General features: G+C 40.3%; 1 protein-coding gene across 1 annotated transcript; it reads left to right on the plus strand.

The window, feature by feature from the left end:
• Positions 1–11,075: 11,075 nt before the first annotated feature.
• On the plus strand, positions 11,076–12,008 carry LOC102392813 (olfactory receptor 2A5-like). Its single transcript, XM_025290749.3, has one exon. The coding sequence runs from the start codon at positions 11,076–11,078 to the stop codon at positions 12,006–12,008; it is 933 nt and encodes a 310-aa protein (XP_025146534.3).
• The last annotated feature ends 291 nt before the right edge of the window (positions 12,009–12,299 follow it).

Below are 12,299 nucleotides of genomic sequence, written 5' to 3' on the forward strand. Positions count from 1 at the left end.
TTAGTCATTGATAGCAAACCTGAAGTAAACATCATAAATAAGAAAGTTATAATCTAATCCTATTCTTTAACACAGGTGCAAGTATCTTAAAATATTAGTCAATCAAGTAATAAAAAGATACTTAATTATGATACAATTTTTATCTCTAAAATGCAAAAATTGTGTAACTTTCAAAGCAAGAAAAAAAATTGGCCCATTAACAAATTAAAGTATCCATTGTCAGTAGATCAAAGCAAGTGTTTGACAAAATTTAACATCAGTTCATGATAAAGCTCTTTACAACCTAGCATAACAATAAACATTCCTAGAAAAAGATTTATCAAAAACCCCCAGTACCATAAACATTCACATATCAGACATTATACTTAATGGTAAAATGCTAGTATCTTTCTCCATAAAATAAAAAATAAATAAAATAAGATGTACACCATCACCACTTGTTTTTCTTATTTTTCAGATTTTTATTAGAGATATTGATATGTACAGTTAAACAAAAAGAAGAGATATTTATGTATGTGGGTATCTGTCACATGAGGTACCCACATGAGAAGGAATAAATAAATTATGTTGTTTTTGTTGTGTGGCTAAGTTATGTCTAACTCTTTTGTGACCTCATGGACTGTAGCCCTCCAGGCTCCTCTGTCCATGGGATTTCCCAGGGAAGAATACTGGAGTGGATTGCCGTTTTCTTCTCCAGGGGATCTTCTTGACCCAGCGATTGAACCTGGATCTCCTGCATTGACAGGTGGATTGTTTACCACTGAGGCACCAGGAAGTCCAAATGAATTGTGATCATATGCAAATAGTGTAATGGCATTTGTAGGAAATCCAAATGAATCTTTTTGTATATTAGTGAAATTATGAGAAATTTAAACAAGATAACTTGATATAAGATCAATATAAACATCTATTATAGATTTATATAACAAATAATTAAAATGAATTTTTTCCAAAATGCTACCATTAAAGGCAGGACTTAATTTTTAAATGTTTAGGAATATATCTAAGAGTGCATGCTTAGTCACTCAGTCATGTCCAACTCTTTGCGACCCTGTGGACAATAGACCACCAGGCTCCTCTCTTCATGGGCATTCTCCAGGCAAGAATACTGGAGTGGGTTGCCATGCCCTCCTCCAGGGGATCTTCCCAACCCAGGAATTAAAGCCAGGTCTCCCGCATTGCAGGCAGATTCTTTACCATCTGAGTACTAAATCTATAAAGAGACAATTAGAAAAATTTATTGAGGCACTGTGCTAACTAAACAGATATGAAATGTGAGATATGCCAAGTTTTCAGATTGAGAAACATAATGTTTAAACGATTCAAGCTCCTCAAGCTGATTAACATATTTAATGTTGCTGCTGCTGCTGCTAAGTCACTTCAGTCGTGTCCGACTCTGTGTGACCCCAGAGATGGCAGCCCACCAGGCTCCCCCATCCCTGGGATTCTCTAGGCAAGAACACTGGAGTGGGTTGCCATTTCCTTCTCCAATGCAGGAAAGTGAAAAGTGAAGTGAAGTCGCTCAGTCGTGTCCGACCCTCAGTGATCCTATGGACTACAGCCCACCAGGCTCCTCCGTCCACGGGATTTTCCAGGCAAGAGTACTGGAGTAGGGTGCCATTGCCAATGTTAGTGTCTTACAATAGCCCAGTGGAGCATGTGAGTATGAGCAGAACACTTTAGAATTCGACAAGCTGATTCTAACATACTTGCTGCCATGGCTAGTCCAAACACATTTAAAAAAGATTAAGTATAAGGTGAGAGGATTGATTCTCCAGATCACAATATCTGCTACAGAGTGCCAATAAGTAAAATAGAGTGGTCTTCATCCTCGTGTTGACCAATAAACAAACTGAATAGAGCATAGATGCTGATGTCTATGATTAGAAACTGGCTGTATGAAAGGTGTGGCGTGGTAGACCACTGGGGAAAGGGAGGGGTGTTGCAGAAAACAGCTCTGGCACCACTGAGTAACCATGCAGATACTCAGTCATGCATGAAAAAACTCAGTCCCAGTGTTTTTAAGACCTAAGTGGCAAAGACAAAACTATAAAGCTCTTAGGAAATATGGAAGGGAAAGATTTTTAAATTAATATACAAAATTGTTAGTCTCCAGAGAAACACTAATACATTTGAATAGATTGATTTAAATATATCAAGAATGCATGTTAATCAACAAGGAGCATAAAAAGAATGAGAAGACATGGAATTGTCTTCAACCAGACTTCTGATTTATCAGGTCTCAAACATCACTTCCTCAAAAACCAGTGTATTTCAGAGTCTTACTTGTCTTTACCAGGTAATTTTCCACCATGGTAGCTCAGCTGGTAAAGAATCCACCTGCAATGCAGGAGACCCTGGTTCAATCCCTGGGTCAAGAACATCCCTTGGAGAAGGAAACAGCTACTTACTCCAGTATTCTTCTTGCCTGGAGAATACCATGGACAGAGGATCCTGGCAGGCCCCAGTCCATGGGTTGCAAAGAGCTGGACACAACTGAACAACATCTAATTTTTCAGTCCATTATGTCTTTTTTCCATAGCATTATACGTTAACTGAGGTTATCCTCCCTGTAAAGTTACTATTTTTAACATGAAAGATCACTGTAAGCATTAACTTTGTCTTCCTCATTGCTGTGTTCATCATACCTAGAGCAAAACTAAGCACAGACAAGGCCCTCAGGAAATCTTTGCTGACTAACTGACCAATAGGCATCACCAGAAAAGTGTAAGCACATCCTTTGTCTCCTATATTTTTTATATTAAAAAAATTTATATTGGAGTATAGTTTTTAAATTTTTTAAAAATTTTTAATTGAAGGATAATTGCTTTACAGTATTGTGTTCAGTTCAGTTCAGTTCAGTCAGCTCAGTTGTGTCCGACTCTTTGCGACCCCATGAATTGCAGCACGCCAGGCCTCCCTGTCCATCACCAGCTCCCGGAGTTCACTCAAACTCACGCCCATCGAGTTGGTGATGCCATCCAGCCATCTCATCCTCTGTCATCCCCTTCTCCTCCTGACCCCAATCCCTCCCAGCATCAGAGTCTTTTCCAATGAGTCAACTCTTCGCATGAGGTGGCCAAAGTACTGCAGTTTCAGCTTTAGCATCAGTCCTTCCAAAGAACACCCAGGACGGATCTCCTTTAGAATGGACTGGTTGGATCTCCTTGCAGTCCAAGGGACCCTCAAGAGTCTTCTCCAACATCACAGCTCAAAAGCATCAATTCTTCAGTGCTCAGCTTTCTTCACAGTCCAACTCTCACATCCATACATGACCACTGGAAAAACCATAGCCTTGACTAGATGGACCTTAGTTGGCAAAGTAATGTCTCTGCTTTTGAATATGCTGTCTAGGTTGGTCATAACTTTCCTTCCAAGGAGTAAGTGTCTTTTAATTTCATGGCTGCAGTCAGCATCTGCAGTGATTTTGGAGTGCCCCAAAAATTAAGTCTGACACTGTTTCCACTGTTTCCCCCCATATTTCCCATGAAGTGATGGGACTGGATGCCATGATCTTCGTTTTCTGAATGTTGAGCTTTAAGCCAACTTTTTCACTCTTCTCTTTCACTTTCATCAAGAGGCTTTTTAGTTCCTCTTCACTTTCTGCCATAAGGGTGGTGTCATCTGCATATCTGAGGTTATTGATATTTCTCCCGGCAATCTTGATTCCAGCTTGTGCTTCTTCCAGCCCAGCGCTTCTCATGATGTACTCTGCATAGAAGTTAAATAAGCAGGGTGACAATATACAGCCTTGACGTACTCCTTTTCCTATTTGGAACCAGTCTGTTGTTCCATGTCCAGTTCTAGCTGTGGCTTCCTGACCTGCATATAGGTTTCTCAAGAGGCAGGTCAGGTGTTCTGGTATTCCCATCTCTTTCAGAATGTTCCACAGTTTATTGTGATCCACACAGTCAAAGGCTTTGGCCTAGTCAATAAAGCAGAAATATATGTTTTTCTGGAACTCTCTTGCTTTTTTGATGATCCAGCAGATGTTGGGAATTTGGTCTCTCGTTCCTCTGCCTTTTATCAAACCAGCCTGAACATCTGGAAGTTCACAGTTCACGTATTGCTGAAGCCTGGCTTGGAGAATTTTGAGCATTACTTTACTAGCGTGTGAGATGAGTGCAACTGTGAGGTAGTTTGAGCATTCTTTGGCATTGCCTTTCTTTGGGATTGGAATGAAAACTGACCTTTTCCAGTCCTGTGGCCACTGTTGAGTTTTCCAAATTTGCTGACATAAATATTGAGTGCAGCACTTTCACAGCATCATCTTTCAGGATTTGAAATAGCTCACCTGGAATTCCATCACCTCCACTAGCTTTGTTCGTAGTGATGCTTTCTAAGGACCACTTGACTTCACATTCCAGGATGTCTGGCTCTAGGTGAGTGGTCACACCATCATGATTATCTTGGTTGTGAAGATCTTTTTTGTGCAGTTATTCTGTGTATTCCTGCCACCTTTTCTTAATATCTTCTGCTTCTGTTAGGTCCATACCATTTCGGCCCTTTATTGAGCCCATCTTTGCATGAAATGTTCCCTTGGTATCTCTAATTTTCTTGAAGAGATCTCTAGTCTTTCCCATTCTGTTGTTTTCCTCTATGTCTTTGCATTGATCGCTGAGGAAGGCTTTCTTATCTCTTCTTGCTATTCTTTTGGTTTCTACCAAATATCAACATGAATCAGTCATAGGTTTACCCATGGAGTATAGTTGATTAACAACGTTGTGTTAGCTTCAGGTGTGCAGCAAAGTGATTCAGTTACACATATACCTGTGTTGTTGTTGTTGCTGTTCACTAACTCCTGACCAACTCTTTGGCACACCAAGGCCTGAAGCTCACTAGGCTCCCCTGTCCTTCACTATCTCCCAGAGTTTGTTCAAATTCATGTTCATTAAGTCAGTGATGCTATGTAACTATCTCATCTTCTGCCACCCTTTTCTCCTTTTACCTTCAGTCTTTTCCAGCATCAGGACCTTTTCCAGAGTCAGCTCTGTGAATCAGGTGTCCAAAATATTGGAGCTTAAGCTTCAGCATCAGTCCTTTCAATGAATATTGAGGGATGATTTCCTTTAGGATTGATTGCTTTGAACTCCTTGCTATCCAAGAGACTCTCAAGAGTCTTCTCTGGCACCACAATTCAAAAGCATCAATTCTTTGGTGCTCAGCCTGCTTTATGGTCCAATTCTCACATCCATCTATGACTACTGTAAAACCAGAGCTTTGACTATATGGACCTTTGCCTGCAAAATGATGTCTGTGCTTTGTAACATGCTGTCTATGTTTGGAATAGCTTTTCTTTCAAGGAGCAACTGTCTTTTAATTTTATGGCTACAGCCATTGTCCACAGTTACTTTGGAGCCCAAGAAAATAAAATCCGTCACTTTTTCCCCATCTGTTTACCATGACATGATGGGACATTATGCCATGATCTTAGTTTTTTGCATGTTGAGTTTTAAGCCATCTTTTTCACTCTCTTCTTTCACCTTCATCAAGAACCTCTTTAGTTCCTCTTCACTTTTTGCCATTAGAGTGGTATTGAAAGAAATCAAGTTATAACATGAAATTGAATCTTCTAGTTTCTTTGCCAGAGTGTTATACAGTTCAGAGAAATCATGACTCACCCAATCCCAAACACAAATACACACAAATCCCAAGCAATTGGACACAACAATTCCCATGGTATCCTGAAAGAACTTAATGAATAAAAATGGGAAATGCATTCCTTGGTTCACTTACAGATAGGAAAACCACGCTTTACCCTCTGAGCCACCAGGGAAGCCCCGATAGGAAAAAACAAACACTAAAATCTCCAGGGAGAGGATCAGTAGAGGTGATATACACAGTTCTGTACCCTGATCGTGACTTATGTCTGCAGGAAGAAGGTTGGATTCAAACGAAGGTAAAAGCCCTGACTTGCACAAGCAAGTCTATCATAAACTTCTCTGCTGAGAGTTGTGTGTCTGGGCTTCACCTCCTGATGAGGTCCCTGTGGAAGAGAATCTAACCTAGTCTTCCAAGGCCATGCTGAAGAGAAGAACACAGATTCCACTTTTGAGTTCTAGAGAGTTCTAGACTAGAGAGTTCATTAGTCGTGAAAAGGGTTTTCAGGTGGAAATGAGAAAGAAGGAGGAATGAAATGACTGGTCCAGGTATAAGGGTCTGAATGCTTTACCTGTACCCTAAGCCTTTATTTACAAGATCCTCTGGGCATTTCTAAGGACCCCTACCTCTCCCCATGGTGTGGCCTTGACTCCTCTGACCTCCAAGACCCGTGTCTGTATCTCCTTCACCATCCTGCTGTGGTGTCTCTTGGTTTTCCTCATGACTGTTTCAGAGAAGAGGGATCAGCTAGTCATCCATGCCGTGCATGATCTGGCTCAAGGGCTACAATGAACTTCACAGACATGTGACTCAAATGCCTTTTCTACAAATGAAACAATCCTGAAGGCAGAGGTAAGTGGTTTGCTGGCCAGTAGCTTTGTCTTCCTTTCCCATGTATTGACTGCCTGCCCTTGTGGACTTTCAAAAATATTTTCTGGCCAAACAGGTCCCATTTCTCATGTATTCAGGCAAGAGATGACATTTCTTACTGGAAAAGCCCAGTATCTGTTGCTGTACACACTCTCTGTTCCTTATTTTAGTAGGATATTAATGTTTCATTATGATGACTGGATCCAAAAGTTACTCTCCAATAATGGCTTTCAAATCTCTCATAATATATGCTTAAACTCTTGTTAAGTGTCTTGTTTAAGTTAACTCATTTAAATTTTCAACTCTCCTATGAGATGGGGGAATTGATGAATGGAGAGATACAGAGAGGTACAAGATTTGCCTGCCAAAGTTTTGAGTAGGTCCCAGATAGTCAGGCCGAGAATCCAAGTTTGTTTGTTTGTTTGTTTGTTTTTTACGTTATGCTACTCATGAGGATCAAGCTGAATGGTGAAGTAAGTAATTCAGATGGTAAGTAATTTCTGAGTAAGTCAGAAGACTTACATAATCTGTCCTGCCCCAGAGCTTTGACTTTGTCAGCCCCAGGGCACTCACTCTGAGAGAGTGATCAATAAAAACTTTTACTTCAGGTCGATGCAAAATATCCTAAGCATGGCCCCCTTTCATTTCATAGGGTTTACTCTCTGTCTCACGTTGGTATATTTGGTATAGCTGAGCTGCATTTTGAGTTTTAAAACCTGTATTTTCTCCTTCATGCCAAGAGTGAGGCTACTTTAAAGAGTCTTCTATTTCTTTAAAATCCTTTTTAACTTAAAAACCAGCATATAAAACATCAATACAAATGAAATTAAAATCATATGTTTTCTTACTTAAACACAACCAAAAAGGAAAGCAAGTGTGGAGGACTTTATAATATCGTGATTGATATTACTAATTATCAATCCCAATAACTTAAACTCTCCTGGAATTTTGTGGTGTCTGTAATACTGTTACTGGTAAACTCCTACTGTGTACCAGCTAGTGCTATTTATTCTTCACATCAGCCCTTTAGACCCTGCTCTCACCAGCTTCCAGATGAAAACAATGAGGCTGAGAATCAGTTACTCAGGGTCACCTGGTTCCCCTGCAGAGTGGAGATGGGCGCGATGGTCTGCCTTCATCCTTATTTAGGGACCCTGGTCTTTTCAGTCCCTGCTGATTTTCCTGCTATGGGAGAACAAAGTGATGTATCCATGAAATGTTTTCCCTCATTCTGTGCAGGACAGCACACTTTCCTTAAGGTGCAGCAGGGTGGACCCTTAAAGGCATCTTCATTTCCAGTGTCTTTCTGCCACAGGAGTTTTCTCAGAGGAAAGAAAAATCTGACTTCTTGAACTAGCATTTTAAAAATGCAAGAAGTCATTGCATATTTAAAGGGGAGAAAATTGCTTTCTTTATTCTATTTTTTCTATCTTGTTCTCACAAAGGTCCCGATCATTAATAGTTTAAGCAGACAGCCACCACTGTAGAGCTGTCTCCTCACGACCTTTCTACACCCAGTGTTACATATGGCTTGTCTGGAGCTCATAACTGATGAAGGAAGCATTTCCACTAAGAAATATTTGCCTTATTAATTATTGCTGACATTTGAAACTAAAAATTGTTTTCTAGGCTACTGGTTTCATTCAAAAATATTTTACCAAAATATTATATGTAAAACTCTATAATTGCTGCTGCTAAGTCACTTCAGTCGTGTCCAACTCTGTGCGACGACAGAGATGGCAGCCCACCAGGCTCCCCCAGTCCCTGGGATTCTCCAGGCAAGAACACTGGAGTGGACTGCCATTTCCTTCTCCAATGCATGAAAGTGAAAAGTGAAAGTGAAGTCGCTCAGTCATGTCCAACTCTTAGTGACCCCATGGACTGCAGCCCACCAGGCTCCTCCATCCATGGGATTTTCCAGGCAAGAGTGCTGGAGTGGGGTGCCATTGCCTTCTCCGCTCTATAATTGCAGACTATTTCAATTATGAACTCAAACAATTCTAATCATTTGGGGAAGGAGGCTACTGACTTGCATATTTGATACTGAAGCATCCCTGTGCCTGCTTCCCGAGGCCCCTTTTAGGTGCAGCAGGAACCCAGACATCACATCACAGCTGAGCCCACTGGGCTCTGCCTTGGTTGCTCCCCCAGGATCCATCTCAGGCCCTGACTCAGCCTGCTCTTCCTTCCTCTTCAAGCTCTTACCTACATTCCCTTTCTGGAGATGTCCCATAACTCCTTTAAACATTCTCTTTGGAAAGAAATTTAGTTTTTCCAGCTTTCTGTGTGGTTATTAGCCCTTGCTGTTAAATCGTGTAGGACTCTTTGCAACCCCATGCACTGCAGCACACCAGGCTTCCCTGTCCTTTGCCATCTCCTGGAGCTTGCTCAGACTCATGTCCATTGAGTCTATGATGCCATCTCACATCACATGAGTCTGTGATGAGAACTCAACCATCTCATCCTCTGTCATCCTGTCCTCTTCTCCCCCTGCCATCAATCTTTCACAGCATCTAGGTCTTTTCCAATGAATTATTTCTTTGCATCAAGGGCCACAGTAAACACAAGCCTATGAGACTTTTTCTGAAGTTCATTATATAATTTTCTGTTACTGCTTTTGTTCCTTGCTTTCCTTGATGACAGAAACTGCTTACTCAAAAAGAGTCTTAAAGATTTACAAAATATCCATAATTCTGGAAGTCTCAGGTATTAAGAGCTCCCTGAGCCTTCCTATTTAACCTGAGTCATAGACCTATTAATACAATATTTGATATGTCCCTAAAGTGCCAAATACTATTCTGTCATTAAATTTGTACCATCCAGGAAATTAGACAGTTTCCCATTTTGTATCTGCTAATTAGAAATTTGATACATATCCTTTAACTATGCTCTGTTTGCACGAATTTTAAAATAAATCAATTAATAAAAGCTAAAAATATATCAGCTAAAAATTAGTTAATAACATTTGAGTGACTTGGTGAGATACTTACTGACCATAATTTGCTGCCATTTCTTCAGAGATCCAGTAAAGTGTTGACCCTAGACTTTGGAATTAGTGTAATAGACCACCTCCTTCTAAAAGAAACACCAGATCCACGTGGGATGAGACACAGAACTCATAGGCAGAGGGCAAATGTCTTTGGAATTTGCAATTTCATGTCACTGATCAATTATGTCAATATTTTTCTCCTGTGCAACTTCAAAACAGTTCTTTTCTTGTGCTCCTCTTCACATTTAGATGGATGTTGAAGTAATTTTCAACTTGATTTGATATCTTTTTCTACTTTGACTCAATGGAAGATCATATTTATCAGGACAATTCAGAAAAAATATCTCAGTAAGCAAAAATGAGATTGAAAATTTTAATTTCCTCTTTCCTGTCATATGTTAACTATTTTTCAGTTAATGTATCTGGTGACTCATTTCCTCCATTTGAACCTCTAAGAATCTGCTCAGGTTTGACATTCCCGTTACAACTTCCTGAGTACTACTTTTGAATAAGCAAGAAAAATGTGCAACTTTGCTTCTATATTACACAGCAGATTTTTTAAATGTCTTTTTTTGGTAATGTACATTTATTAAAAAACAAACAGTGACCATATAATATATTCAAAAGGTAAGTTCCTGTATTCATGTTTAAATTACAGAGTTTTGCTTCATATATGCAAATAGACCCCAAATACATTTGTGTATAGATATGTTAAATTTTGAAATATAAATCAAATCATGTACACATGCTTTGATTTTATGTGGAAAAATTTTTATCGCCATAGAAAAGTCTATATTATCCTTTTAAATGGCTATGTAATATTCTATTATAGAAATAACCAAATATTTAAATACATTCCAACTTACAAATTTTGTGTCAGTTTGAAATTGTTTAAAATATTAGTAAGATAACAATGAATATTTACAACCTCTTTGTCACTATGATTCAGGAATACTGGATTTATTTTTTTTTTCTGTTCCTAGAACTCAACAAATCCTTTTTGCTCAGGATTTTGCCTTTACTTATTCCTGTGCAAGGAACAATTTGTTTTAAGAAGTTATCAAATATTTCTAAGGACTTCAAATCTGAAGCTAGTGGATAGAAAAGCAAATGAGAAGTAAAGGGATATGTAAACAAAAGTAACATATAAAGAACAGGGGACCCTAATAACTTCGTATCTTGGACCAAGAAGACAGGCAAGCCTAGAAATAAAACTCTCTCTTTTTAGAGATGGTTTGTCAGGGTTCTCTTTCTTCTAACTGCATTAATAATCAAGATTCATAGCCTTGAAGGGAAGCCAGAAAACTTGAATTCTCCCAAACTTTGCATGTGTGCATGCAAATGTGCATTCTGTTAGGTAGAGTATATAATAATACATCCTATTGTTACATATATATATGCTATTATTTCTTTGATACAAGGATAACTTTTTCTGATAAATATGAGCAAACAGTTTTAACACTATATCTAACAATAAATTGTAGGAAATCCATCTAAAGTAATACATTTCCAAATGCTCACTTTGTTACACTCAGAAGGTATTTTGTGTATTAATTTCCCTGCAGCTCTGACCTTCCTGTACCAGAGGGCGGCTTCTCTGTCTCTAGCCAGGAGCATGGGAGGCAACCAGACATGGATCACAGAAGTCACCCTCCTGGGATTTCAGGTCGATTTAGCACTGAAGTTTTTCCTCTTTGGACTTTTCTCTGTCTTCTACATCCTCACCCTTCTGGGGAATGGAGTCATCCTGGGGCTTATCTACTTAGACTCAAGACTGCACACCCCCATGTACTTCTTTCTCTCACACTTGGCCATCATCGACATGTCCTATGCCTCCAACAATGTCCCCAAGATGCTGGCAAATCTTGTGAGTCAGAAAAGAACCATCTCCTTTGTTCCCTGCACTATGCAGACATTTCTATATCTAGCTTTTGCTCACACAGAGTGCTTGATTTTGGTGGTGATGTCCTATGACAGGTATGTGGCCATCTGCTACCCCCTCCATTACGTTATCACCATGAGCTGGAGAGTGTGCACTGTCTTGGCCATCACTTCCTGGGTGTTAAGCTTCCTCCTGGCCCTGGTCCACTTAGTTCTCTTTCTGAGGCTGCCCTTCTGTGGGCCTCATGAAATCAACCACTTCTTCTGTGAAATCCTGTCTGTCCTCAAGCTGGCCTGTGCTGACACTAAGCTCAACCAACTTGTCATCTTTTTGGCTTGTGTTTTTATCTTACTGGGGCCCCTCTGCCTGGTGCTGGGCTCCTATGTGCGCATCCTGGCCGCCATCCTGAGGATCCAGTCCGCTGAGGGCCGCAGCAAGGCCTTCTCCACCTGCTCCTCCCACCTCTGCATGGTCGGGCTCTTCTTTGGCAGTGCCATCGTCATGTACATGGCCCCCAAGTCCCGCCACCCTGAGGAGCAGCAGAAGATCCTTTCCCTGTTTTACAGTCTTTTCAACCCCATGCTGAACCCGCTGATCTACAGCTTGAGGAGCAAAGAGGTCAAAGGTGCCTTTAGGAGAGTGCTGTGGAAGGACAGGCTAATGTGAAGAATATCAAAGGGCAACATGCAGGAGGAACTTTATTCCCTCTGAAATATGGTGAATGCATGCTAAGTTGCTTTAGTTGTGTCTGACTGTGTGCAACCCTATGGACTGTAGTCCACCAGACTCCTCTGTCCATGAGATTCTCCAGGCAAGAATACTGGAATGGGTTGCAATGACTTCCTTCAGGGGATCTTCCCAATTCAGGGATCAAACCCATCTCTTATGTCTCCTGCATTGGCAGGTGGGTTCTTTACCACTAGTGCCACCTGTTAAGCCCCTGAAATATGGTAGGGG

Source organism: Bubalus bubalis, chromosome 8, assembly GCF_019923935.1.
Source record: "Bubalus bubalis isolate 160015118507 breed Murrah chromosome 8, NDDB_SH_1, whole genome shotgun sequence".
Lineage (NCBI taxonomy): Eukaryota > Metazoa > Chordata > Mammalia > Artiodactyla > Bovidae > Bubalus > Bubalus bubalis.